Genomic DNA, 27,976 nt, shown 5'->3' on the forward strand with positions numbered 1-27,976 from the left:
GCCAACTCAACAGCAGAAAGGACAACGGGGCGGGGCGCTGGTTGCCAAGATGCTCGCGTTTCGGGGAAGATCCCAAATCTCAAATTTCAAATGCAAACAAATCTGACATTCAAAGGCGTTTTCTTCCCGAAAGGCGATATGGCGCGCGGCGGCGCGGGACAACGCTTTTCTCGTGGTGACAAACATTCGGCCCAAGGCTGGACCTCGCAAGTGGATTCGCATCTCGCGTTGGTCAACTGCAACGCGAGAAGGCCCGAGGAAGGATTTCAAGCGGCGCGGTCCTGAAACTTCCTGCGGCCCACCCGTGACATCGGGACGCCGTCGACCTCCTCGGGAGAAAAACAACCTTCCGGGATTTGTTGATCCTCTTTCATTTTCATCCGGCGTTGCTGGCTTGCGTTTTTGAAACTGCTCAAGCCCAAAACCGAAACACGGCAGCAGAGCGGCAGACGCCGATAGCAAGTGACAGCGACTGCATCGCACGCAGGACGACCTCTCGGGTCTTGGACTGTGGAGGACGAAAGCCCGGCGGGAAGGCAGCGAGGCGCGCAGCCTCTCCTCGTGACAAGAGAGAGACACGCCAAAGGAAAAAAAAGATCTTTGCCATCCTCGCCTGCCCGTTCGACCTTTGACACCTCGACGCTCGCCCGTGAAGACCGATTGGCAACAGTGGAATCTTTTCTGGAACGATCGGCTTCCGAAGCGCAAAATGTCGTCGTCACGCGAGATGCGATCACGACCGGCAGCAAAGGCAAAGAGCTCATCTCCGGTCCGCACACACACACACACAAGTGGGGGGAAAAAAGCCCCCAAAACAATTGGCTGGGCGTTTTGCTCCAAAATGCGCCACTTGAAACGGCGGATGGCTCGGAAATGAAGCCGAGGGTCATTTGCAGACTATTTCGGAGAAAAAAAACGTCATTTGCAGAATCACGAGAAAGACAGCGGAGCAGAATCCAAAGCCGACGACGCCGTGAGCGACACCTCCCCCGAAATATCCACCGCACCCAAATGACATGACGTGACACGACATACCCTGCGAGTGTAATCTCGGTATGGCGGAGCCAGCTCAAAATCATCCTGCAAAACAAAAAAGGACAAACGGGTCCGGTCAGAGCGAGTCGACGGGCTCCCGCGGTTCTCGGCGCACACGTCCCGGGACGAGGCGGCTTCCGGGACCGCGTATTCCGGCTTCGAAGGCCCTCATCGCAGAACGGAGCCAAGGAGGGGGGGGCGACGCGGGGATTCCACCTCGACCGCACAAGAAAAAGAACTGCTGACACCGGCGCAAGTTGCGCCGTACGGACGACGCTCGAGAGGTGGAAGGAAAAGTGGTGAAAAGGAAGAAAATGTCCCCCCCCTCTGCCAGACGTGGACACACAAGACGAGAAAGAACACCAGGCCGAAATGGGAAATCATGCAAGAGAGCATTCGGGGGGGGGGGGGGGAGAGAGAAAAACCAAACAAAGAAAAAGAAAACGTACCAGTTTTGGGCTCTTCTTTGCAGGTGCCACCCCTGTGAGGAGCAGAAAGAGAGAGAGAGAGAGAGAGAGAGAATGACCAAAGGAGTTCGCTGTGATCTCCGCAAATGGTGGCAACCGCGCCGGAATCGCGCTGGCAAATCTCCTTCCCACCCCCGGTTCTCCCCCACTGGCATTCAGTGAGCTCGTGGGTGCCGGGAGGGCAGGCGGTACAATCTATCCGCATCACTGCCGCGGCCGGCGCGCTTGCCTTGACTGCCCCCACCCCCGGGGCTTCGCTCGACCCTCCTAGACCCGGGCTATTCCGCACGGGTGCATGATGCGCGCGAGACGGAGAGCGAGAGAAGGCCAGTCGTGAGTTCAGAGGAGAGGACAGAATCCTTGAGAGGAAGAAAAAAAAAACAAGAAGAAGAGCAAAGAAGAGCGAAGCGCTCCGTGCTCCGGATTTCCCCGGCCGTCGCATTACCCCTGGAGAAGGAATCCAAGATGGTCAACATGAAACGGCAGGCAAGCGTCGGTTCCCCTCTTACGGAGACCATCTTCCTCCCATGGCCGCCGTCCGAGGCTCCGGCATCGAGAGGCGCTCGCCGCTCGCCGCTCCTTCCTCGCCTCTCCCTTTCCAGCCGCCTTTTCCTTTTTTTTTCCCCACCCGCTTCCTCGCTCGCTCATTTCCTTGCGCATGCCCCCCCCCCCTCCTCCCCCTCCCTCAGCCTCCTTCTATCTGAGGCCGTCCGTCTTTATCCGAGTCTCCCTCTCTACCTTCCGGTAATCATCCGTGCAGCGGGCCCGCGCCATCTGTCCGACATCAAGGCTCGTTCATGAACACGAACCGGTTCCGCGCGGCTCCGCCCCTTCCTCTCTTCCCATCGCTTCACTTTTGCTCAATCAATAACGATCCTTCGTTTTGGGAGTGAGGCTGCGAGCTCTGAAATCGATTCCATGCACCGTCACGCGACCTTCCGAGTGACCCGGCTCACCCAAAGTGTTTCGGGGGCCAATTTGAAATCCACGGTGTCGACGCGCGCATATCGGCAACATTTGCGGCGTCTCCAACAGCCAGCGCCATCTGTCGCCATAGCAACGAGGGCCCGCTTACTGGTGGGGGGGGGGGGGGGGGGGAGTACTGACAGCAACAGCAGCAGGATCCCGAGTCTAGCGCTACTAAAGATCATCCTGAGGCGCCTTGGGTGACTCAACAACAACAACAAGCAGCAGCAGCAGCAGTTGCCGTACGGTTGCTCGCCGCTCGACAGCGCAGGAGTCAAAGGCTCCTGTCGTCATCGATGTTTTTTCACACAATGACAAGGAGTGGCGACAGATATTCGAAACACTGAATTGAGTGTCGAAGGGTGTTTTTTTTTTTTGCCACCCGGGAGACGATTAGCAGCAGGGCATTGTCATGGAAACAAAAAGACTTAGGATTCAAGGCAGCAGGCGCGGAGGTGCGAAGACGACAGCGAAATCGGCTGCATTGAGGAAGGCCGGCCTTCCTCAATGCAGGTGAATTGCCAGCAGCCTTTCCGAAGAAGCGCCGGGCTGTCGGTTCCGCCGCCAGCGGCGAGCTGCGCTCAGCGGAATTTTTCATGCAAAGTGGGCAAGAACGACGCTTCCCGCCCATGCGGCCGGGTCAATCGATTTCCTGCTGTGGGACTCGTCATCGATATTGACCTCTTCTGAGCGCACTGCGCCCGCTCCTTTTCTCCGGGATCGCTCTGCCATTTGAGGGCGTCTGAGCGTCTCCGAGAGAATGCGTCTTTGACTTTGATCCCGCCCCCACCCATGTACTGTGGCAACAAAATGCCATTTGCATGCATTGAACCTCAACGGGCTCCGGGGGGGGGGGGGGGGGGGGGGGGTCCGACATTCCCGGACCGGCGGAGGAAAGGGAAGCCGAGACGCCCCGAGCGTGCTGGAAATGCTTTCGGGGTATCGACAAAAGGAGTCGGGGCGTTGAAGAAGAGTCCCGCCCCCAAGGCCTCGTTTCAAACGAAGGTGGCCGTTTCTCATCTCTTCAACAAATGACTCTCAAGCCGATCGTTTGGGCCATCTTGCCTTTTGGTGGGAACCACTGAAATCTTTGAAGAGATGTTTTGGGGGAAGAAAATCCAAATTCTCGGCTCGACTTGACGAGAGCTAAGAAAGGCAGAGAGCCCCCCCCCCCCCCCGACACCCCACACATTTCCTTCCCTCCATGTCCCACTCGCGGTACTCGCGTTTGGCGCTCACCTCTCTGCACCAACATGGTGACCTCGGTGCCTTTGGGACACTTGCTGAGCAAGTCCACCACCTGGTTGTGCGACATGGTCTGCACGTTCCTCTTGTTGACCTCCACGATGATGTCGCCCTCCCTGAGGCCGCGGCAGCGCGGGTAGTCCACAATCTGCTTGACCCTCTGCCCGCCGCCGCCGAGGCTGTCGGCGATGGTGAAGCCGAAGCCCTTGTCTCCTTTCTCCATGTGCACCGTGATGAGCTCCGGTTGCGTGGCGATGGACGAGGCCAGAGTGACCACGTCGCCGGGGTAGCCGCGCCGGGAGGCGCCGTCCGAGGCCGCCTCGCCGGAGGGGCTGCGGGGCCGCGGCAGGCCGTTGAGAGCCGGCCCGCCGTCGGCCGGGCCGGCGCCGTCGTTCTGGCCGCCGCGACCGGGCGGCGGCAGGTCGTACGTGCGGTCGGAGGCCGCTTGACCGTTGACGATGATGGGCTCTTTGTTGTCCAGAATCGCCACCGAGGTCACCAGGCTGGTGTTGGGGTCGTCGGGGTCAAAGGGCAAGGGGTAGCCCCGGCACAGCTCCAAGTTGACCATGGAGCCGATCGGGATGGACTGGAAGATCTTCACCACTTGGGCGTGGGTGTAGCCCAGCACGCGGGTGTCGTTGACGTTCACGATCACGTCGCCTGGGGAGGGAAAACGAGGCGAGGGAGACGGCGGACATCGGCGGGCCGGCCGCGTTTCCATCGACGGAGCGCCCCGCCCCTTTACCCGTTTCCATCTTGCCGTCCAGGGCGGCCGGCCCGTCGAGGACCAGGCTCTTGATTTGCAGGAATTCGTCCGGCTCGTCGCCTCCCACCACGGTGAAACCGAAACCTCTGCGACTCTTCTTCAGCTTGGTATTGATGAAAGTCCCCTTGAGTTCCGATCGGTTGCGGGTGAAGAAGGGCTTTCCTCCTGGAAACGAGGGCGGCCAATTACATTTCCGCACAACGGACCGACGGACCCTTGCAAAAGCCAATTTGCCATCCCGGCGAAGACAAAATGCTTTCTTGGTAATAAAATGTATCATAAAGATACATTTCATTTTTTTTCCAAGACACTTTGCAAGAGTTGAAAACACGGGATAAAAGTGCGCACTTTAAAGCCAAGCATACGGGATTTAAAACAAACACCTTTTGGAGAAGAAAAAAAAAAAGCACGACGTGCCGGTCGGCGGCTCGAGCGATTCGGAATATGGCGCAAAAAAAAATAAGACAAAAGAGTGACGTACGATGAACGGGGGGGAAACAAACAAAAAAAAACGGATCGATACAAACTCGGGAGCAGTCAACATTTGGCCGTCCCCTCTCGTTTCTAGCACGAGCGAGTCAGTCCAAACCTTTTGAGCCGCATCGCCCGACGAGAAGAACGGCGGCGGGAGAAAAAGGAAAAAGAGAAAGCCAGCCGGCGGACAAAAGAGTGAGCCGTCCAAATCCCCTTTCGCTCTCTGGCGATACAGAGCCGACTGCGCGCACGGGAGGTGAAAGGCGTGGTCCCGCCTGGGCCGTTCCCCGACCGAGTTTCTCCACTTACGTTTCTGTCCCATTGGCACGGTGGGCCCGGTGGGAGGGTCCCTGTAGGTCTCTTGCTGGTTGGCGGGATAACTTGCGAGAGGGACCCCGGCAAACGTCGAGTCCTCAATCCATTCTGGAAGAGAAAGCGGCAAAGGTGGTCGACCGGAAGGTGAACCAACGGGAACAAAGAGTCAAGGTGGCCCAAAACACAAAAGGATAGCGCCAATTATCCGCGCCTCCAACCTGCACTTGGCTTTCCCGGCTCCCCGCGATCAAGCCCGTATGCCGAGATGCAAAGACGCCGGCGATCAAAGTCACACGACGGCATTCGCAGAATTTGGAACGCGACGCGTACACAAGGCGACCGGCGTGATGAGGCGCCGCCGTCCGTTTTGGAGGAAGTTGAAGACTTGGAAAAGTGCCCCTTTCGGTCGTGAAAATAGGGTAGCTGGCGAGCTCCAATTGCGAGCGTGTGTTCTGGCAGAGTCGATCGCCGAAAGGAAAGGAAAGGAGAGGGCGGTGGAAAGGAAGCTCTGACTTTGGGCCGCTCGCTCACCTTCAGCTGGCTGCTGGCTTGGCAGCTGAGGCTGTTGCTGCTCCGCTTGCCTGCGCCGCTTCGCCTCCAAGACGGGATTCTCGTACTGGGTCTTCCTGTTGATGTGACTTCAAAGCCAAAGAACCGCCACATGGAGGTGCATTTGGAGAAGGGGGCAAAGGCGACAACAGGAGAAATCATTTCAATTGGTTTTGTTTGTTTTAGTGAATGTCAGCGATGGGTAACGTGATATCTGTAGCAGACTAAAAAGTCCAGAGAGGGATACGACTGGAACATTCAGCCTCATACGCAGAACCTGAAACAGGACTGGAAAAAAACAACAAAACAAAATAAACCCATCCCATTATGCAAAAAAAAAACAAAAAACACAGGCGGGGACTACAAAATGTTCTTTTGATGCCCGAGAACTATTTGAGCAACATGACGAATGAGCAACGAAGCAATTCATGCTTGTTCTCAACGGTCTCACACAAAGCAAGCGTGCATGTGCGTGCGCGCGCGCGCGCATCTCGAAATGACGGCCACACAAACAAAAAGGCCTCCATTACAGAAAAAGACCAAAATGGCGGCAGCCGTGTATGACTGGGCATGTCATATCTCAACCCATTACCAAATCCACAATAAAGAGTCTCTCTTCTCTTATTTCACAGCCGGTGCATTCACTCATTCTGTGTGTGCATGTTCGTGTGTGTGTGTGTGAGCACGTTTGGTGACTTGGTAGAGAATGCACCACTTACTCAACGTAGTAGACCCCATAGACTGGATCATCTATTTTCTCCCACCCAGGAGGAAGTTCTAAAAGAGAATAAAACAAGACCGGCCTGGTGAGAAAGTGTGTGTGTGTGTGGGAGGGGGGGCAACAAAGTATCTATAGCTATTCCGGGTACGGCCAGTAGGGGGAACCTTTTGCCTCTCTCAGTCTCCAATGTGAGCCCTCAGCATCCCACTCTTTTGAGTCCACATGCTTGAGCATCATGTTGCCTTGAGCATCATTTTCACTTTTTCCAGTTTGTCGTTCAAAATTAAATTCTTATTAAAACACACACACACACACATACATACATACACTTAAATCTAGCACGTGTTGGGCTAGTATGTGCCGGTCGGTGTCAAGAGGCAAACATGGGGGACCTCCCATCAAGAAATGCTGATTATAACCGTCTTTCTCAGACTTCTCATCTATGGATAGAGGAAATGATGGCGTGATAATTCATGTGTGTGAACATGACTCGACACTCTCTGAAAAGGCCAGATTTGTCACCGCACACAGTGTTTGTGTATAAGGTCAAGTGTGTGTGTGTGTGTGTGTGTGTGTGTGTGTGTGTGCGGTAAAATGTCTCATTGGGAGATGATGAGCTCATTAGGACCTTTTACCATCTCGATGAGGCGCTGCAGGTTATGTTGCTTGTCGACATGCTATTGGAGGCATTGTAAAAACACTTCTTGACAACTACAAATGAAAAAGGGAAATATTGATGAGCATCTGCGTGGCACAGTCATGAGAAGGTGCTTCACATGGGACTTCATATTTAACCGCGGATAAAGAATTGGATCCAAAGATGACTTGATGGACAAAAAGTCTCCAGACAATCTGCACACTGAAGCCACATTTAAGGGCGATACAGAAAACCTTCATGGCTGAATTTGTATATGTGACCTCATGCAGTTACTCAACTAACAGGGCGAATTGCGTCCTTCAATGCACAGTTGGCCGATGGGTCTGTGAGCAACTTTGCTAGCCAAATTTCAGAATTATTTCATGATTGTGGATCGGACGGGCAATTATGCATCCGAGCGTGATGTCATCGCCATTGTGCTCAATTTCAAAGCGTTGACTGAGAAAAGTCACAAGGTGGGGGTGGGGGGGGGGGGGGGGGTTTGTACCCACCGTGATCGTTGTCGAGCTCCTCCGTATGAACCCCTTCTAAACTCAACAGCATGGCAGATGCAAGAGGGCAGATAGACAAACAAGTGCATTAGTCAAGTGCAAGAGCAACATCCGGCCACACGATGGCGAGGGTGCAAAATGAGACGCACACGCTCTTCACACAATGCGCACGTGCTCCGAGTTGTGCTCCAATCACTCCTGGTCGAGAAAACGCGCACGATCATATCGAGTGCGAGGGGATGAAAACAGATTCCTGATGATGTCACAGTATCACGGAAGGCAAAAGTGGGCAGCAGCCCATCTCTGGGATGGAGGAAGGGGAGTTTGGGGGGGGGAATGAACTCTTTGAACACAAGATTTCATGGGAGCCATAAACTCTTTGAAAAACTAAAATGAATATGAATCTTCTTTTCATTTCTGTAGCGGACAACGTTTGAAGCAGGTCAAAGCGACGTGGCAGCCCATCCGCCATATTGTATGTGGCTTTAATATTCGATCTCAATTCGGCAAATAATCTCGGAAAACTGAGCTGGGATAACATCATACAAACGGACGACGATTATTATATGAATAAGGAAGGAGGGGTGATGACAGAAGGGTACCCCGGTGGCGGACGGAGGACGGCTCGGCAAAATGGGGTCAAGTGGCCATCTTTGGTGGGCTCACACAATCAACTGCGAGCGACACAATCAGTGTACAGATATGTGAGCCCGTTTGGCTGAACAAAAAACTGAATTTGTTTTCCTCGCAAAATCCGTGCTAGATCCCACCCAGAAGACTCTCTCGTTGAGTTCTCTTGTTTTTTTCCTTGCCAGAAACACATCGTCATCGGCAAGTGAAGCCCGGGGCTCTTATTTTGGGACTCTTACACCGATTTGAAGACCGAGCAGAGTCCCAACAAACAAAAGACAAGTGACCACGCCAACACGCCAACACGCAAGCATTTTTACCATCATCGTCACATTCTTCCAGGCTTTTCTGAGGTTTGTCCAGGCACCGAGGGTCTATCCAAGACGTGGTCTTCGTATTGTGGCTGAAAATTAACCAGAGGAAGGTATTGGAAGGTATTTTTGTTTTTCTTCTCGGAGCGATCGAGTCGTTGATTCACGCAGTGTCAATTCTTTGTTTGTTGTTGCCGCCGCGGTTTTGCTTGTGCGTGTAAAAGTGCGCTTACTCTATAAAATAGACCTCTCCGTTGTCAGTGTAGGCCATCTCCCAGTTGTCAGGCAGAGGGCCCTGAGGATCCTCCTCCCGAGGATGGCTCAGGTTAGGGGGAGTCTGCCGAGCGCTCTCCGTGGTGGCCGGCGGGGAGGGGGCGGTCCCAAGGTAGGATGGGTCACTCCGGCGAGGGCTGAAGGCTCTCGCCGAATGATGAGTCTCGTCCGATTCACTCGACTCTCCTGCTGGGGTCGACAACCGACACGAGACTTTGCCTTTCCGCCGACGTTCACCCGCACTTCGAGATCGGCAGCGACCGAGTTTCGAACCGCCGCCGATGCCGCGTATCAAAACTGCGGTCGGACGAGCGGCCGGCGGCGGAGGGCTCGCGCCCGGCTTCGCCGTCGTCTCCCTCCCGCGCTCGACCGGCGGCGTCACGGCTCGCGCGGGCACGGACGGCAAACCGGGCCTTTTTGAGCGACTGTACTGACCCGCGAGATGGAATAATGACAGCGGGCCCTTTATCGCCCAACGCCGATGCCATCACACTTGAAAGGAAAGCCAAAGCGCCGACCGTTGGAGGCCGGGCGGGCTTTCACCCTCTGCGGCGGCATCGCACGTTTTCGTGCGGATGGATGAAGACCCGCTCGGCCGGAGCCAAAGAGAAATCCCCTCCTCACCAATCATCGGAGCTCCTCCCTCCGCGTTTTAGGTTTTGAGCTGATCCGCCCCGTGCGTCTCGGCCGCCGCGTTCTTTTCGCGCGTGCGCCCTCGACGCCTTGCCAGCCGCCCGGCTCCCTCTTTGGCTTTCATTTCCCGACAGCCTTCACGATGGCCTCCCACTTTAGCCCTCACCACTCAAAAGCTCCCTCCGATTCCTTCTAAAAACGGAGCAGCGTGAAGAGAAATCCTATTCTGCCGTTATCGTCTACATTAAACGGACCGTGACTGAATTTTTGTCAGGTTGCAGTTGAAGAGGAGCCCCACCCCCCTCTCCCCCCGCCAGGTTTGTTCACTCACAAGATTCAAGTACTTTGTACTTTAAGGCTACAACAGCATGTGAGAGAGAGACGATGAAAGCCGCTCGGAGGAGAGAGGGAGTTTGAAATCCTGAAAACTTTCCATACCCGGGTAACTACCGTTCATGTCAGGGAGGTCCTGGTGGTCCTCCCGCGGCGCTTCTCCGGGCACTATTCCAGCATTGCGCATGTCATTGTAGGACCTGCTGCGTCGAGGCGCGGAGTCTGGCGAGCCGGTCCGGCTAGCGCTGAGCCCGTCTGGCCGTGGGGCATCGCCGCCTCTGCTATTGGGATTCACTTTCCCACCGGGGGGCTGCACCGGCGGCTTGGGCGTCCCATAATAGTTTCCTAGGCAACCGAGGAGAGGGAGAAAAGGAGAGGAATGAGAAGAAAAAAAAAGAGGGGGGAGGGTGGGGATTTCAGTCGAGGGCACGGAGGGGTCAACGCTTTTGTTGGCCCGTGCGTGCGCGTTTGGCCTTTCCATGCAAAGAGAGAGCTTTGAGTTTGTCCGATGGAATCCGGCCGATTCCTTTGAGAGCAGGACATCCTCAATTGAAGAGTGAAATTAATATCACGATACTCTTTTCGACATGGAATCAATAAGAAACAGACATTCAGACGCAACATTTACTTGCTGGTAAAAAAATAAATAAAATAAAGGCATTTTTGGTGAAAAGTTGTGAATTTAGAGCAACGCTCCGTTGTGAACAAATGTTGCAGGTCGTAGCGGCGGATGCTTGTTTTTCAACGTACCTTCGTATGTTCCGATTTCCAACAGGGTCCCGCTCTTCTCCAACTCCAGAAAGTCCTGAACCGAAAGGAAAGTGTAGTCTACACCGGGGACTTCTCCTTTCCGGGGGGGTCGGGTAGTACCTGAGCATTCAAAGAAGAGAGGAGGAAGTCACCACACAAAACAAATACAAAAGAAAAAAAAAACACTCTGGAAAATCAGAGCTCAACTATCGCTGTCACCCCCCCCCCCCCCCAAAAAAAGCCACTGTGACACTGCTGTCAGTTGACAAAGAATGTCTCAATTGACTGTGGACGTGGAGGAGCATTCAATTCTTCACAGCACTCATCACAAGACTTCACGGGCGTCCAGACGGGAGGCCACGAAAAACGTGAGGTCATGAAGAATCGCTTTGGGGCAAATGAAGTGAAACTGGATCACTTGCGGCCGCGCCCGCCATCTTTCACGCGGCACCGGGGGGCGTCGACGGTACACGGACAGCGCACCGATGTCGCGCGCCGTCCGTTCACCTCGTTCCTTTCCGCTCTTTCAGAACGGAGAGCTCCCGCAAAATTTGCTTGGCACGCGCTCGCCTCGAGCGAGTGCCGATAGCCGGCCGGCGACGCCGTCCGTGCTCGGCGCCTTGGCAGCGACGCCACCTCAGAACACGACGCGAGCCACACCGGTGATGAATGGATGCGTGGGGGGGACTTGGGGACAGCCTCCCGCGGCGGCCACGCTCCGTCACACCGGTGATGAATGGCAGATGTGGGGAGGCAAACGCCACATTGGACCTGGCGCATATGACAAGGCGCATGCCGCACGTGCCTCATCACTCTGACGCGGATTTTTAGAATTGTTTCCTTTTCTTTTTTTTTTTTCTTCATTGTTTCTATTCGCTTGAGGAGCTGCATTCTTCAGCCCCAGGTTCGGCCTTTCCATCATCATCATCATCATCATCATCATCGTTTGGACAATGAAACACTGAGATTAGTCACATCAAAGATGACGTCTTGCTTTTGATTTTGAAGCCATCGCTTCATGGCAACGCAAATACTGAGAGTTGGAGAAATCCTTTGTAAAGTTAAACAAATACAAAAAGGACAAAGTATTGTCGACTAGCCAAACGTCTTTCCTCTTGTAACCGGTGAAGGACCCCAAAAAAAACTTTGACATGGACTTTTGGGGGGGGGGGGGGGGGCATTTAATGGGTTACCATATTTTTTCTGTCCAAATGGGAATTGGCAAAAAAAAAAAAATCCAAATGGGTCGGGCCCAAATGAATCTTAAAACTTGGGAAATCCATCCATCCATCCATTTTCAGAACCGCTTGATCCTCACTAGGGTCGCGGGGGGGGGGGGTGCCGGAGCCTATCCCCAGCTGTCTTCGGGCAGTAGGCGGGGGACACCCTGAATCGGTTGCCAGCCAATCGCAGGGCACACAGAGACAAACAACCATCCACGCTCACATTCACACCTAGGGACAATTTAGAGCGGTCAATCAGCCTGCCGTGCATGTTTTTGGAATGTGGGAGGAAACCGGAGCACCCGGAGAAAACCCACGCAGGCCCGGGGAGAACATGCAAACTCCACACAGGGAGGCCGGAGCTGGAATTGAACCCCGGTACCTCTGCACTGTGAAGTCGACGTGCTAAACACTGGACTACCGGGCCGCACTTGGGAAATCAAATTTGGAATTCAATGCCACACACACACTCAAAGAAAACTGAACAGGAAGAGGAAACGGGAGCATTGTTTCGAAGGGGATTAAAAACAAAACAAAAACAAAATAAAGTGGATGGAAGCTTGGCTTAAACCCAACCCGGGAGGTTAGACACTGTCATCTCTATATACTTAATTCAATGCCCCCCACCCCCAACCCACAAAAGCTCCTTTGAGCAAGCTGTTACATGCAGTGCAGAGGAAAGACAGAGCCACGCATAGAGACGTTCCTGTTGAGATGCCCCCCCCCCCAAAAAGGAAAGGAGGACGAACTTGAGAAGCAAAGCCCGTTTGATGTCGGAGGCATAAAAAGAAACGTCGAGGCCGCCGTAACGGCCTCGCTGAAAGTTGTGCAACCGACCGCCAACGGGTGATGATCTCGAAACCCGGATCGCCTTACATTCAACGATCGGAAAAACTCGGTTCTCATTTGAGGCCGCACGATGGCCGACCGGCGAGCGCGACGCGCCAAATCAACGCGTCCATAAATCAACCGATACAAACTGAGCAAGCGGCGGTGGTATTCCTTTGACTAGCAAAACACAACTCCAAAGAACAAGCGGAGGAGGGAATATGCGCCCGTGAGCACGACGTCACCCGTCTGTCAGGATGTGTTCCCAGGGCGTTGGTGTGGCAATATTTCTTTTTTTTTTTCCTGAAATCCCTCCCCATAAGTTCTCATGGGAACTTTTGCCGCCCTTTGACGGCAAGCCGACTTCCTGACGAGCTCAAACAAAGTGCAGCTCGTCAGGAAGCAGCTAAATGATAAAACGATGTTGTGATTGATCCAAATAACAAATCAAGGCAGCGAGAGCGCAAGAGACCAAGAGATCGAAACCCTCAGCCAAACGTGCGCTCTTCAACAGAGTTCGCGTTGAACTCCGCTGCAGCAAAACTCCAGTCGACACCGTGATCGAGAATTCATTTGAAACCGGCAGTCGGGATCGTTTGACGAGCAGAGCCAACAACCGCATCGTCTTTCTGGGCCGGACAAAACCAGTTGGGTCAGGTAGTCGTTACGCTCGCAATAGTTCTGAAAACAACCCGGTTGAAACAAAAAGAGCAAAACGTCAGCATAGGTCGTCCATTCGGAAAGAGCTTTGCGCCTTCACGCCAGCGGGTGCCAGGTTCGGAAAACCATCAAAGGTCTCGACACCCCCCAAAACCGAAAAGGCTCCCTTGGCGAAAGGCCCAAAAAGCCAGCGAAAAAGTCCGGCCTCGAACGCGGCTTTGCCATTTCGCTCCGCCCGACCTACTTTGAAGGGGATCCCGAAGGCCCCCGTCGGCTCCTCGGATGCCGAGTGCCGGCCAGTTTTGCGCGCCGAGCTTCGTAGATGGCGCTCGAGATCGCAAAGCCGTCTCTCTCCCCGGATCGTCGTCTTTTCCGATTTCAAAACACGCCAGGGAACCCGACTCGTAGACCTTCCGCAAATTAGTCCCGGGCCTCTTTCTCCTTTTGCCGACTCCAAAACAGCCGCAGGGTGACCAAAGGCGCCCGTACGTTGGTCGTCCAACCAAAAATAGAGCTGCAGGTCCGTGTATCCAAACATTCTTGAATTTGCTGAGCGTTTGCAGCGGGAGGAAAGGAAGGCCGCACTTCAAGAGATTTCCTCTTACTGGTCAGATGGAAGGAAAAAAAAACAAAAAAAAACCGCATGGTCACATCTTGGTGTAAAGTCGCTTTGTCGTAGCTTTTAAAAGATAAGAAAAATAAAAAGCCCTCGACGACGTCTCCTGAAACTCGAGTCGTCACGGGAGTCTGTTGACTGAGCAAACTCTGCGCTCTAACCCCGAGGCTGCCAAAGCAATCGAGTATTCAAGGCCGATCGACGGCTCCGCCCAAAGGAGGCTTTTTTTTTTTTTCGGTCGCGCGCACAAAGCCGCTTCGGGGTGACAACGCGATGACCTTGGAAAAACTCAAACAAAGGGGCCCAAACTGGGGGGGTTATCGTCACACCAAAGAATTCCAAAGTACGTGGAAGAAAGAGGCCCAGCTCAAGCGATTCGCCATGACGGGGGGGGGGGGGGGGGCGGATGGGGCTACCCGGAAGTATGCAACGCTTGCGCATCCTCTTTGGATGTCGGACGAGAGAGAGAGAGAGATTCTCTTCATGTGATCGTTACCCGTGCGGCGGCGGCGGCGGGGCAAAGGCGCCCCCCCCCCCCCCCGCCCGACCGTGACGGACCGCCCAGTTCTTTCCTCAAGTCTCCGACTTACTCGAGCTGAAATTGAGCTGCAATTTCATCTCAACGGCGGTTAAATGAACAGACGAGGCTCCGATGTAGTCGGAGGGAAGAGAGGTTGCCGATAACGACGGCCCGATCGTCAAAACATTGCGGCCCTGCTCGGCTGGGTGTGTGGCGAGCGGCGTATTCCCACAAAATGATACCAACAGAAGATACGCGTCAACGTGAATGCCAAATGTGTCGGCGACGACTCCACACGGGCTCAGTTTAGCGTCAGTCCAATTTCTGAGAAGTTCCCCATCTTCCATCGTAAGTAGGTGAGCGAGTTGGAGTCAAATCTGACGGACCGCAAAGCAACGAAGAAGAAATGCCCCCCCCCACCAAAAACAAAAAAAAGCCTGCTTTTTAATTGTACTTGCGGCTGGTTTATCAGAGGCACTTAGAAAAGCGCATTTCTTCATCTGATCACGAGAGACGAGAGGAAATTCGGAGAGACCGAAGAAAAAGGATCCGCCGTACAGAAAAGTTGCCAGAAGCCGAGCGTTGCGCAGAGGCAACGGGCTCCGCTCGTGAGAAAGCCGCACATTTTCCGCCGGAAGGCGCGGACCGAGCCGGCCGGCGTCATTTTCCAAAGCCGAAACGGATCGCTCCACCATCTTGCCGCTCGGCGCTCTTGGTGATGGTAGGTTTTTTTTTTTTCTTTTTTCGTGTGTGTTACGAATGCACTCGCAGAGCCAGGGCGACGGGCCCACTGGTATTTTGGGGGGTGGGGGGACGGGGTTAATCGAAGCAAAATGACAGGACACCGAACGCAACATTTTGCAGGCTTCACATGGCCTCGCTTGTCGGGCGGCGGGGAGCGGAGGGGGGGCCGACCATCAAGCAGCATCGCTCACGGTTGCTTCAGCCGTCCCACCTGATTTTTCAAAGCCCTCCCCCTCCGCGGCGGCTGTGGAGAATTCAATCTCAAACGGGGTTTTGCTGCAGACGCCTTTCCTGAAGGACGGCTCTTTTGAGTCGGGGGGGGGGGGGGGGGGTTCGCCGCTCGGGCTGACTGAAACGGGCGCACAACGACGAGGCCGTGGATTCACACGCACCGCTACCGATCAAAACAGACCCGCACACGCTGGACTCCCCCCCCCCCCCCCCAGCCGGCCCCCCGGTTTTCCCCTCTTCCCAAAAGAATCCTCGACAAGGTGAAGAAGGCAAAGCGAGAGATTGGACAAAGAAAAACCTGAAGGGCCACTTGTGAGGAGTCAAGCTAAATCAGCCAGAAAGCAGCCTGAAAACGCTTAACACCCCCCACCCGCCATACCCAACCCCCACCCCCATAATCAACACGCACACATGGCCTTTTGTCTTTCGATCGCACCCAGCAAAAAGCACCGTGGGCTAGCCAGCAAAATCCCGACAGCGACACACAAATGGAAAAGAAAGCCTCGAAAAGGATCCATTAGAGGGGCGGGGTGGGAGGGGGGCTAGGGGGGGCGCTCATGCAGGAAGAAAAAAAGGCAGATGTACCGTGCGAAAGAAGAAAAAGGAGTGCGAAGGAGAGGAAACGCTCCAGACCGACAGACAAACATACAGATGCCGTCAGCGCTTCCACCAACACAAAGCGTGTCAACAGACCACGTTTCACACACACGCACGCACACACACACACACACACACACACACACCCACAGAGCTGGAGTGTTTCCACTAGAAACAGATCTCATGTGCAATCTCCATGCGGGAAATGACACTGGCTCGACCTGTGAGACGAGCAGAGGCAGACACGAGCAGACAGGAGGCAAGACAGCTTCAGTTCGACCACAAAACATCAGCCTCCATTACAGCCGGCAACGTGCCGCCGCCGCCGCCGTCGTCTCGCCCCCCCCCCCCCGCTCACTCCCTGACGCGCAGCCATCCTGGGCTCTCCATCCCAACCCCCAAGCATGAAATCGCAGCATCCCCTCTCCAAATGGACGACGCGCAAAGCGACGTACCTCCGCCAGTCGGCCTCTTCTTCTTCCCTGATCGTCCGCAGAGCGTCGACGGCAGACGGGAGGAGAGGAAATCCGTTTGGCCGGGGGTGGGTGTGGGTGGGGGGGGGAGAGAAAAAGCCACGCAGATCGGCGGCCCCCTCGCACGCGTCCCCCTCGCCGGCGTCTGTCCTCTGTCCGGCTTTGTGATGCTAAGCTAAAGGGAGCAAAGCTAAGCGCCGTCTGGCCAGCGGCTTCCGACGCGCTCCGAGTCCTCGGCAAGCAGTTCGGGGCTTCTGCCTGCGGATTTGTCCGGCCGGCCGGCCGACTGACTGACCGACTGACTGAGCTCCGCCGTCTCCCCTCTCACAGGCGCCCGCTTGCTCCCGCCCTCCTCCCCTCTTTCTGTCCCAGCCTCCCCTTTTCCTGGACGTTCGCCCCCATCATTTGCGCCTTTTGCCTCTTTCTCTTCACGCCTCCCGCTGAGGGCTGGCAAGCCTCAAATTGACTCCGCCGCGAAAAAAAAGCCGCAGAGGACGGTCGATAGATGCGACAAATGAATTGCACTCGTCCAATGCTGCCGCGCTTCTGCACCTCACCGTTGTCACCGTCTCCAGACGACAAACGGCGAGTCAGAAGGAAGTGGGAGTCGCCGCGCGCTGCCGTCATCCCAACGGGTCAGTAGAAGGTGATCACGGCAGCCTTTTTTTCATTGATTTCTTTCTTTTCGATGACTTTTCCACCTGGTCCGGACCTGACGACGATGTCAAATAGGTTTGATACGATCACAAGACTTTCAAGAGTTTGCGGCTGACGTCACGCAAACGGCGACCAACAGATCAGCGGTTACGACGGTCGCGGTTCCGCTCAGAATAGAGGTCGGCCCGGCCGGCCCCGGCCACGTGCCCAGATTCCATTCGGCACTGTCCTCTCCTCTTGGTGTTTTGAGGTTTTGTTTCGCCCCCCCCCCCCCCACTCCCCCTGCACAAACCGCTGCGTACACTCGGCGAGCAACAGCCAAAAACCTTCCGCTTCTCCATTTTGGAGGTTTCTACCAAGAAGAGCGTGATGGGTGGGGGGGCCGCATTGTCAAGGAAGATACACACACGCCAAATAAAACCAATTTAGCCAAAGTCTCGTCAATGGCGGCCCTGCGAAATTCACCCCATTCGTAAAATCTCCGTCTCAGACTCGGCGGTGACTAAAACCTCTCGAGCTCGTCTTTAACGTGAGCGGGTGCCAGGTGGTAGTTTTCCAAATCTTCATCGGATGTACAAGTAGCGTTAAGTCAGGGATGGCAATGGCTAGTGATGAAAAAAGCGGAAAGGGGCGTGGCCTGGACGGGGCGACCAATCGCAACAAGTAAGACATCATACACGTCCAATCGCAGGGCTGTTTACAATCGGAAGACGGAAAGACTGATCGGGAGAGCTCGTGAAAACTCAACGATAAGGTACCTGACCCCCCCCCACCCCTAAAGTTTTCTCAACGGATTTAGACGATTCGCAAAAATGATCAATTTAAGAAATAAAACGGCGGATTTCCACGTATCCGCGGAAAATTGCCATCCCTGGTAAGTCGAGTGTTATTGAAGACAGTCGGATCTGAGTCGGATGTTATTGAAGACAATCGGATCTGTATTGATGTCAATTAGCAGCACAGGCCAGCGGAACGGCATGAGCTCACGCTGAGAGACGTCTCATGAACCTTGACGTCCGCGGTGGAGCTTCTGTCCAACTGATGAGAATGGCAGTGCCGGCAAATATGGGGTCCACGCCAAGGAGTAGGCCCGGTGCCATGTAATACTCGTTGTGGACAGGCATTATGGAAAATGATTGAGGGGGTGGGGGGGGGGGGGCAGGGACCGCGCGTCTCGGGGTGCCGCTCCCATCATTCATTCCGTTTGGCACCGTTCTTTTGATTCCATTTGACCGAAGGCGCTGGCCACTCAAAGAGCCCCCCCCCCCCGCCAGCGTACGCCCCCATTCACACGGAGACGGCTTGTGCCCCCAAAAGGTTGTTAAACGGACTTGTGCTCTAAGCGCAAGTGCAACAGACCGATTGGCCATTTATTTGTTCTTCCTTCACCATCTTGCCACCGAGTCAGATGGACACAATGAACGAACTCATCGGGAAGCCAGCACAGGAGAAAGCTTCGGGAAGAAGTCGGGGCTTCATATCACGAGCAAGAACGAGCCTTTTCGGCCCGCGTGTCAAATAAACTCCAAAGTCATACATCACTTTAATTAAAAAAAAAAACAAGCAGCGATCGATCCGACTTTCATATTTCTTTTTACTGAGGTACCATTTGGACTCACAGCTAGAAGCAGCCGTTTCAAGTCGAGTCAAGTTAGTTTTATGGTCAAATTTCCTCAACCATAAAGTTGAATTCAAGCATGCGCGCTCAGTGTGCAGTTTGTGCGTGAGGTGCTGACAGACTCACAAGGCACGGCGTGATGGTAGAGGTTGTCTCGGATGATTTGCTGCAGTTGGTGGTCAGGCGACGATTTCTGGAAGCGCTGGCTGAGATAGCGTTTCAGGTCCTTGTCCAGCTTATTTCCTGCCATTGCGGACACAAGCGGGGAAACGGATGGTCACGGCATCAAAACAAATCCCGCGGACAATCCATCGCTCTTGGCGTTTGGCCGCCATTCTGGCTGCCGAATAAACGATACGCGCGCTTGGCCGTCCGGACCCCCGGAAAGGCACGGCGGGCGACCCGATGGTCAAACCTGCGCATTGGCGCATTTCGGCGAACGCCCGTCCGCGTTACCGACCGTGCGAAACGACGCGCACCATAGAACGGGATCGCGTCCGATCCCATCGCGCTCGTCGCCGCCTTCAAACCATATCAAATACCGTATGTTGTCATCCTGGCATCGCTGCCGAGGCCATCTTTGGTTTTCCCGGGCGAGCGGCCAGTCAGAGAGGGCCCTGGATTGTGTTTCCATGGAAACCGCGTACAGACTCGCGCGTCGAATAACACGATGGATATCGCGAGCGCGTGACGCAGCGGTCGATGAATCTGCACGGGCAGGTGGACACGCCGCAACGCGTGACGCTTTCCTGACCGGCTTCTCGTCTCATGCCGACGCATTTTCCCCCCGCGTGGGGGGGTCGACAATAAGACGTCGTCGCCCGGCGCGGCTCGCGGAATGAGCGGCCCGCATAACAAGAAGTCGCTCAGTCAACGTTTGCTGACTTTTTCCATCATTCCTAATTGACTCCTCGACGAGCTGTGGGAATTGAATGCGCCAACCTTTTTTTTTTTCCCCCTCCGGGCCCTTTGAGACTCTTTTCATCCACCTTATTCCTGGCGGCGAAACGGTGAAGTGCGCGACTTTCCGTCAGGGCGAGTTTCGTTTCGCGGATATGCGGCTTAGTGGAACAATTTCTGAACGACGATCGGCCGCCGGTGCGTTGGGGGAAAAAAAAAGTCTTGTTGTCACGCCATCCGTCAGCAACAACGAGCAGAAGCAGCAGAAGTTGAACGTGTGACGAACGACAAGGGCACACCCCGGACGAGTCGGAAAGAATGCCGTCGTGACAAACGCTTGCGTCCAGCGCCTCCGGGAACGCAAAAATGAGTCGGAGAATCTTGATGTGAACATCTTTCAAGCAAGTTGGCTTTGACGCCAATTGGATTTCTGCCCGTCCCTCCCTCCCTAATCGGCGAGCGGTTGAAGCATCGCGACTTATGTCGAGCGACGTCAAGACCAACCAATCTCCCGAGCGAAGACTTGGTCCCGGGCTGCAGTTAATCAGATCATCGGGGCTAATCGCGACTCCGTTGATTCAGGCCGTGGCGGCCGTGTACAGTTAACATTGCGCCTTCTTGTGATCCGGGCTTAGCCATATGTTCGAGAGCGGGTGGAAGGAACCCGCGTGACCTTCAACGGGGGGGGGGGGAATCTTGGGCCCCGAGCTGCATAAACACCAATGTTTGACATAGCGGCAATAGTTCGCCATGACCGACGACAATCCGACGCAACGCATCATGATTGACAACGGCGCGAGGCACAACAAACCGCAAGGGCCCAACCTGTCGAGAATTCCGGAGATGGGCCACGGAGCGAGAGAGAGAGAGAGAGAGAGATGGTTGCGCCCTTCCAGATGTCTTTGCAAAAGGCTGACGTGACGACTCAACTGATCAAGCGTTTGCACAAACACACGACAGGTACGCAGGCGCAAGACGACTATTTCCGTCCCTCCAATGTGCATCCTGGTATCGCAGGAGTGGCTGCGCCCCGTATCCATGGCGACAGCCGCCAGATGAGTAAAAACAGTGCGGCGGCGTGATCAGCGGTCACAGTCCGCCGCGGTCTGCTGCCACCCTCTGGTCTAACAAAGCGTGACAAAAACAAAAGGAACGGCAGACGGGCGGGCACTTTTTCAAAGCCGACGTCTCGGTCTCATGTGGCCGGCCGTCCCATTGGCTGTCAGATTTCACGCCGGGCCCACGCCTCAGCAATTGATAAACCCGACGTGTCATGCGGGAGGAATGATCGGCACATCAAATGAGGCGGGAGCGACTGTGAAGAACTGACGTGACGAGAAATTCAATGAAAAAGTGAGAGCAGAGTGCTGCGGCCAAAATGGATCGGGGCACCCATCGCGCCATTCGTCTGCGTGTGGCCGGCCATTGGTCCAGGGCCCGCCCCCAAGTGGGCTTGGCTCCTGCTCACCGGCGCCCCTGGTGGCTGAAATGTTTTTTTTAAAAAAAGGTGGATGCAAACTGTGGAAGCGGGTCATTAACGCTGCCACCTTCAGGGGGGTGTTGCTCAGCACAGCGCGTGCGTGTGTGTGACTGTGTGTGTGTGTGTGTGTGTGTGAGTGAGTGAGTGTGTGTCGCTCACGTCAAATCACGTTGATTTCAATGGCCCTTAATCACAAAAAAGGAGTCTCAAAGGGCTTCACGTGCCCAGTCAAGTTGACAAAAGTATTCACGACATCCCCCGAGCTGAAGCCCCAGGAGGGCAAAGGAAAAACTCCCAAAAGCCCATCCGGGGAAAAACCTTGAGAAGAGGCCGCAGACGGGAGGGCGACCGGGACCGTCGCAACAGATGCCGAGCGGGCGACACGCGACACGTTCTCGTACGCTACCGTGTGCGTTCCAATGACACCAAAGGCGGCGGAAGCAGAGGAAAACGAATCCTCACAGCAGCGCCTCCTAGTGGCGGAGCCGGCCAGCAAAGGGCACAAGCGGGTTTGCTTTTCAATGCCGACTCAAGACTGTCTCGAGCCGCTGCGTGAAAGACGCGCACGCGCGGGGGCCCGTTCATGCGCATGCACCGGCACATTTGGCAACACGTGCATACAAAAGGGACTGGAGTCGCCACATCTGTTCGCCGAGCTAATTTTAGACGCAGGCCGGCAACACAAAAACGTGCCGACTTGAAAGAGCGTCAAATAAAAAAGAGGTTTCAAGAGACGCGCCCCTCACTTGTGCCATTGCCTGCGTGTCGTTTGGTAAAACGGCAGCAATTAACGCTCCCGTCTTTTAAAAATGATGGGGGGGGTGGGGGGTCAAACAAACATGAATTTCCAGTCACAAAGTTGCACGTTCCAGTGCTGCGGGCTAACGCGCGAGCAGTCACTGCTCATTACGTCGGCACGCTCCTTTCTGGGTCAGCATCAGGCAACACTCATCCACTGCCGCGTCCCTCCGCGGCCGACAGCAGGCCGGACACGCGCGCGGTAATTAGCTTGCGATCGTAGGCCAAGGCCTCGGAAGGTACGTGAAGTCATTCGACGCCATTGACCCGACGTCGTCGCGGAGATGGCGACGCTCGTTACTTTTTTGCGGCAAGTCTCCCTACGCCGGAGCGCGGGCACACTTTTCAAGCGCCGCCCATGAAAATGTTTCTTTAGCGCACGCCCCCGGGGGGGATGTCAAAAGACAGCCCTCGCCCCGAGTGCGGCAAAAAAAAAAAAAGGATTCTTTGTGCTCTCCGCAGTGTGGCAATTTCGGCAGAGATCAGATGACTTTGCTGCATTCTCAGCTAATCGGCGAGGGGAACACGAGCGGGCGCTGGAAAGGTGGCCGAAGGATTCGCATTGTTTGCCGATCGCCGGCGTGCAAATTTGAGAACCTTGCTATACGCGCTGTGTCTCGCTAACGTATTTTTCATTTGCGTGCAAGGCGTTGACAAAAAGGAAGGAGAACAACCGCAATACAAAGCCCAAACGCTCGCTTCCCCAGTCTTGTGGCGACAGACCGGGAGGGCCTACCCGTAAGAAATTCAAAGCGCCGTCGAGCGGTCATGGGAACTCTCACGTCGACTCGGCTCTCTGCAGATTTTTGCCCCGCGGGTGTCGTCGGGTTGACCGGGTCAAATCTTTGGACTCGGCTCTGTAATCCACCCCCCCCCCCCCCAAGAAGGAATGGGCTTTTTGGGGTGGAATTTTCATCCCGTTTCACAAGTTTGCCGCAGTTGTCGGCCCCCGTTGACTCCCAACCGGACTTCGGTGCAGAGGGACGGCCGCAAAGATTGCAATCGATGCCGGGTCCAAAACGTCCTTCCCATGACAGCCAGCCGCCGAGCCAGCGGGCCGAGTGACGTCAGCATCTTCCGAGCCCATAAGAGGGAGGGGGCGGATTTCGCGGATGGCGCAAACTTGCACTGTGCCGAGAAGGCGGGCGAGCGGGCAGCCGGGGGGGGGGGGGGGGGGGGGGGGGGACGCACTTCTCTCTCCCCGCTTGTTGGTATCCGAGGTGTCGTACTTGTGCAAGATTGTCTTGCACCCCAGCGACCCTCCACTGGAACCAGAAGGCGGTGACGGGGGCTGTCGGGCAAAGGAATGCCGGGAATGCCGTCTGTTCATCCTCACGCAACTGAACAAAGTCCTCTGCCCGCCCGCAAGATCATGAGACCGAAAACCTCTCACACCAATTCAAGCATCTTTCGTGGCCAGCTCGGGGATGGCCGCCATCGTACAAATCGTGCCGTCGGATGGCAAAAACTCCAGCGGGCGTGCGCGCGGCGCCATTTCGCCAAACATAGTCGATTCCGCTCTTCCCCCGCCCCCGCCCCTCCCTCAGCCCAGCGCAGCCGCTGACAGGTGCAGCACAAGAATGCGACGGTTTCGCTCCAACCTGTCAGACGGGCTTTGCGACACGGGCGGATAGAAAACACTTGAACCAAACAGACGGGTCCATCCATCACTTTCAGACGTGCAGAATGAGCCGGCTCGGCATCGGCGCGAACGCAGCGCCGTTTTGCGGCTCGTTCGCCGGAAGGCCCCCAAAAAAAAAACACCCATTCAAGAATGTCGAGCGAGGGCCCAACCTTGAGGTGACAAGTTGGGGTGGTTGACCTTTGCCCTTTTGCCGAGAGGAAAGCAAGAGCCAAATCAAGAGTTTCCCTCCAAACGTAGTTGAGCAGAGAGTTGCGACGCGATGGCGCCGGTCGCCATTTTGTCTGCGTCGCCGAAACACAAAGAGTCGCGATTTTGGTCGGCCGTCACGTGATCTTACTACGCGGTGCCGCCGGATAAGTCAAAAGGTCCTCAGTGTGTGCGAAACCTCTGCCCGACCGTGCAGGAAATGCCAGCAGTCCAATGGCAACACAATGCTTTGAGGAAGCGAGGCAGGAATTCAGGGCAGGGGGGGGGGGGGGGTGTATGGGAGCCCCACAATAACAATGTTTAACACCTCAACACTTGTGTTTCCAGCTGTTGTGTCTGATAACACTGTTCATGTGTATGGGGGGGGGGGGGCACTGAAGGAGCAACGCCTGATTTTTTTTTTTGGGGGGGGGGATGGACTTTTGACCCCTTCTGAAGAGATGCCAGTGTGATTCCTTGTCTCCTTTATGGGGACGAGGCCGCGCAATCGACGGAAGAAAAGAAATATTTGTCGGTCCTTCCTGCAGCGGCGGTGCGCATTGCTCAGACATGGCAAGAGATTCAGCTGTAGCGGGGGGGGGGGGGGGGGGGGGGGGGGCGGACGAGATGAGTCTCCGGCGCCGCATTCCCAGCGCGCTCTCATTTGCAGGAATCCCAGTCGGCAGATCCATGAAAATGACTTCTTATCGCCAAATCGCGTCTGCCGGGGAAGTACAGAAACGACACGCGAGCTTTCAGACGTGCTAAAAGCAGATCGCCGCAAAGGTTCAAACAAGATTTTTCTTTTTTGTTGTTGTTTTTTTGCCTTCAACGAAGCCAGCCAGCGTTTCTTTGAGAACAATCTTCCACGCGAGCCGCCGTCTCAAACTCGGACCCGCATGGCAGGCAAAATGACGGCGGAGCTCAAGCTGCTCGACGAGGGCAAGCAAGCGGGCCTTCTGAGAGCGCGGTCGCACCCGGACCGGATCCGGTACAGAGAACGGGAATGCTCCACCCATGTGACGCTGCGCACAATAAAGGGCGAGAGAGCTGCTCGTCACGCAAAGGCGTTTCGTTTGATTTTCAAGCTCTTGGGAACGTGCGCTTCCTGATGTTGACTCGCGTCAACCCCTCTGGAATAGATTCGTCAAGGGAACTTGACCGACGTTTAGCTCGTGACTTGGATTTTCCCGTCCCTCTCACGGAGGGCCCGGTGCGTTCGGACTTGGGTTTCGCGCCCATTGCCAAACTCTGGCGACTCGGTCGAAAGGAAGGCCTCCTTTTGAGAACCGGCGTGAGCGTCGAATCGGTTTGCAAGGAGAGGAAGGGCAAAAGGCGCTGGCCGAGTTTGCCCCTCAGACGTGTGCAACGCAAGGCGCGACCGACCCTCCTCGCCGCACGATACAATGGCCTCTCATCGAGCCGATTGGCAAAAGACAGCCGACTCTTCGGCAAACGGGATCTTACGTCAACGCGGTTTCTCTCCGGCGGGAAAGCGAGCGGGCCTCTGCCTTGCTTTGCATCTCAACGGAGAGCTTCAAATGGCGCCGACCCACACTCGAGACAATTTGATCCCGAGGGAGGTAAGGCGCTTATAGCCGACACATCTTACCTTTCTCCCTCCTGTCCACGTGCTCGCATTAAAAAATAAAGGAGATCAAACACATGGAAATTCAAGCCAGAGATCTTTGCGGAAGCTAAGCTGCGCGGAAGCAAAGACGAGTCCTTCAACTGCGCTCAGAGGATGCACAGTGTCGTTTTGGGAAAGGAGGGCTGTTCAGTGAGAAAAGGACCCGAGCACTTCCGTCTGCAAACTCACAAATCCACACGCGGCTAGCGCGAACGCAATCATCCAGAGGCTCTCGTTAGCGAGGCGCGAGCTGAAGAGGACAACGAATTCAGACCTCTAGAAGTTGATGGCTCACGAGCCTCGTACTCCTCATCCGTTTGACTTTGGAGCATTTTCAACAGCTCGGCCCACAAACACACGATTCAACAGATATCATAGCGTACATCGCATGGCGGCGCACACCCGCGAGAAAAACCTCGCTTCCGCCGAGCGTGAGATTCCATTGTCGAGGGTCCCCAAATATCCGACGCAAGCCTCCAGATGGTCGGTATCCCGTCATTCGGATTTGGCCAAGCAATGGACACGTACACAGAAATACAGAGCTCGAGATACAGAGAGCTCTCGAGCTCGGTCGATGTGCAGCGTCTACAAGTAAAACCGGTCAGACACACAAGTAACGTCGATCGATGCCTAACGTCCATTTTGCAATCATTTTGGACATGGTGTGTTTTTCACACTCTTGACCGATTTGAATGCGGTGGCTCTTTTGGCCGTCGCAACGTGACGTGAGCATCGTTGCCGGCGGGATCCGCGCGTCCCCTAAGCAGTTTTGCCATCACTCGCTAGGAAGCTGTCACATCGGCTCGCCGTCAAAGCCGGCGGGCCCCGCCGGGTCAGGACGACCATGAATGAGACACAACGGCCACCACGCGAGCCTGCTGCTCTCGTTTGGAAAGACGGGCATCAGAAATCTTGTCGCAAGAGAATCCACGAGACAGGCCCAACACTTTCTTTGAGCTTGCACCTGACAATGCCAGCCAACCACGGCTGACAAAACCAAAGGCTTGGATGGGTACGTACACAAGGTTGGGAAACGTTTGACTCAAATGTGAAGGAGGGAGTCAATCTGTGATCCCGTTTCACCGGAAACCTGGACCCCGAATTACAAAATTTTCTGGTGTGTTGCACTCAGCTTGTGGTGGCCATTGAAAGCGGTCGCAGCCTTTTTTTTTTTTTTTTTACAGATTCTCATGTTCAGGAAATGAAAAGCATCAAGCGGATTGACTTGTCGGATCATCATTTTCAAGAACGATCCTCGGGACCCGCTGCCGCCCAGACGATTTTTCAAATTCATACTTTTGACTTGATGATTGACATTCGCGTGGGTGCGCTCTCAAACTTCGCAGCGCTCAATTAAGTTGAAAATCTCAACTATTGTGTTGATAGTCGCAGAGGCGGATTGGGGCATAGGGGAGGGGTGGGGGGGGGGGGCGTGAATGTGCTGGCGGTTGTCGCGCTTTCACGAGTGTCGACGCCGCTTCGGTTCTTACCTGGCCTGACGGCTTTTAGCCGGACGGGACCTTTGCAGCTCTCGATGAGGGCCCGCACGTCGTACAGGGGTAATCCCGAGACGGGGGTGTTCTCCACCTCCAGAAGAAGCTCTCCGTCGTTTAACCGTCCGCTGTTGTAAAGCACTCGGTTCTGCTCGAGTTGCCCGACGAACGCGAACTCTCCGTTCTCGGCCCCGCCGCGCAGGGGCACGTTCAAGGCCCCCCGTGCATCTTTGGCCACGGCGCACTCGTTGAGCCGCGAGTTCCAGTGGTTCTTCCTCAACGCGGGGTTGGACATGCTGGCGAGCCTGTTCGGACGATGCTGCGGCACGCGGTCACAAAACGGCGCTTTTATTTCCGAGTGAAGCGCAGCAAACTTTCTCTCGCTCCCACCGAAAGAAACATGAGCGCCCCTGACAGCGGCGGTGTCGCGCGCAGGAATCAAGCCATTGCCGTCCACCTGGAAGTCACTTTTCACGCCGTGGGTTGCCTCCTCCGATCTTTCTTCGACATGTTTACTCGAGGTGAAGTCGCCCTGGAACGGAGTCCGACCGACGTTCCATCTACCGCGGTCCCCGCTGAGCAAACACTACACGAACGCCCCCTAAACTCGCTGCAATCCGATTTCGGTTCACTTCGCTGAGGAGCTACGATTCGCCGTTCGCCTTGGCCGGTCGCTGATTCCTCGGTGCCCGGCTCGGGGCTGCTCTGACCAGGGACGACGCCGGTTCTCCCGCTTGGGACTCGGGGCACTGGACGCGGAACTCGAAACTCGTCGCGAGCGGTGCGCCGAGAATGTGCTGAGCTCCTGCGACGTTCACGCGCTGTGGGAAAGAGTTTATTCAAGGCGGGTGCGCCTCGGGATTTCCCGTTGCGATTAGTCACGTGTACGACAAACCACACTTGTGTGCGAATTCTTCTCCGGATCACTTTACTATTTTGCGTTCATCTTAATTGTGAGAAGTAAGTAAAAGTTGGCCGCTCACTGTTGAGAATTTGTTCACTTCAAATCCGCCCGTGTCAGGAACTGTACTCGACACGTAGATTTACATCGATCGACATC

General features: G+C 55.2%; 1 protein-coding gene across 13 annotated transcripts in view; it reads right to left on the minus strand.

The window, feature by feature from the left end:
* The window catches only part of magi1b (membrane associated guanylate kinase, WW and PDZ domain containing 1b), a 37,758-nt gene extending 9,788 nt beyond the window's left edge, over nucleotides 1-27,970 (minus strand). For 3 of the 13 annotated variants that reach the window (XM_086116765.1, XM_086116766.1, XM_086116763.1), the window contains exons 1-14: nucleotides 26,914-27,962; nucleotides 18,911-19,027; nucleotides 10,618-10,737; nucleotides 9,973-10,212; nucleotides 8,862-9,090; nucleotides 8,638-8,720; nucleotides 7,688-7,723; nucleotides 6,537-6,594; nucleotides 5,800-5,906; nucleotides 5,263-5,376; nucleotides 4,459-4,644; nucleotides 3,708-4,373; nucleotides 1,485-1,516; nucleotides 1,036-1,080 (exon numbers count right to left, since the gene is read on the minus strand). In XM_086116765.1, the coding sequence (XP_085972891.1) occupies nucleotides 1,036-1,080; nucleotides 1,485-1,516; nucleotides 3,708-4,373; nucleotides 4,459-4,644; nucleotides 5,263-5,376; nucleotides 5,800-5,906; nucleotides 6,537-6,594; nucleotides 7,688-7,723; nucleotides 8,638-8,720; nucleotides 8,862-9,090; nucleotides 9,973-10,212; nucleotides 10,618-10,737; nucleotides 18,911-19,027; nucleotides 26,914-27,211 (2,331 nt within the window). In that variant the 5' untranslated portion in view covers nucleotides 27,212-27,962. Of the gene's footprint in view, nucleotides 1-1,035; nucleotides 1,081-1,484; nucleotides 1,517-3,707; nucleotides 4,374-4,458; nucleotides 4,645-5,262; nucleotides 5,377-5,799; nucleotides 5,907-6,536; nucleotides 6,595-7,687; nucleotides 7,724-8,637; nucleotides 8,721-8,861; nucleotides 9,091-9,972; nucleotides 10,213-10,617; nucleotides 10,738-16,491; nucleotides 17,376-18,910; nucleotides 19,028-22,698; nucleotides 22,748-26,913 lie in introns of those variants that run through there. The other 10 variants (XM_086116771.1, XM_086116770.1, XM_086116768.1 and 7 more) reach the window with 9 other exon arrangements.
* Between the last annotated feature and the right edge of the window lie 6 nt (nucleotides 27,971-27,976).

This window comes from Hippocampus guttulatus, chromosome 8 (genome assembly GCF_054856545.1).
Source record: "Hippocampus guttulatus isolate MCC_2025c chromosome 8, RoL_Hgut_1.0, whole genome shotgun sequence".
NCBI classification, from domain to species: domain Eukaryota; kingdom Metazoa; phylum Chordata; class Actinopteri; order Syngnathiformes; family Syngnathidae; genus Hippocampus; species Hippocampus guttulatus.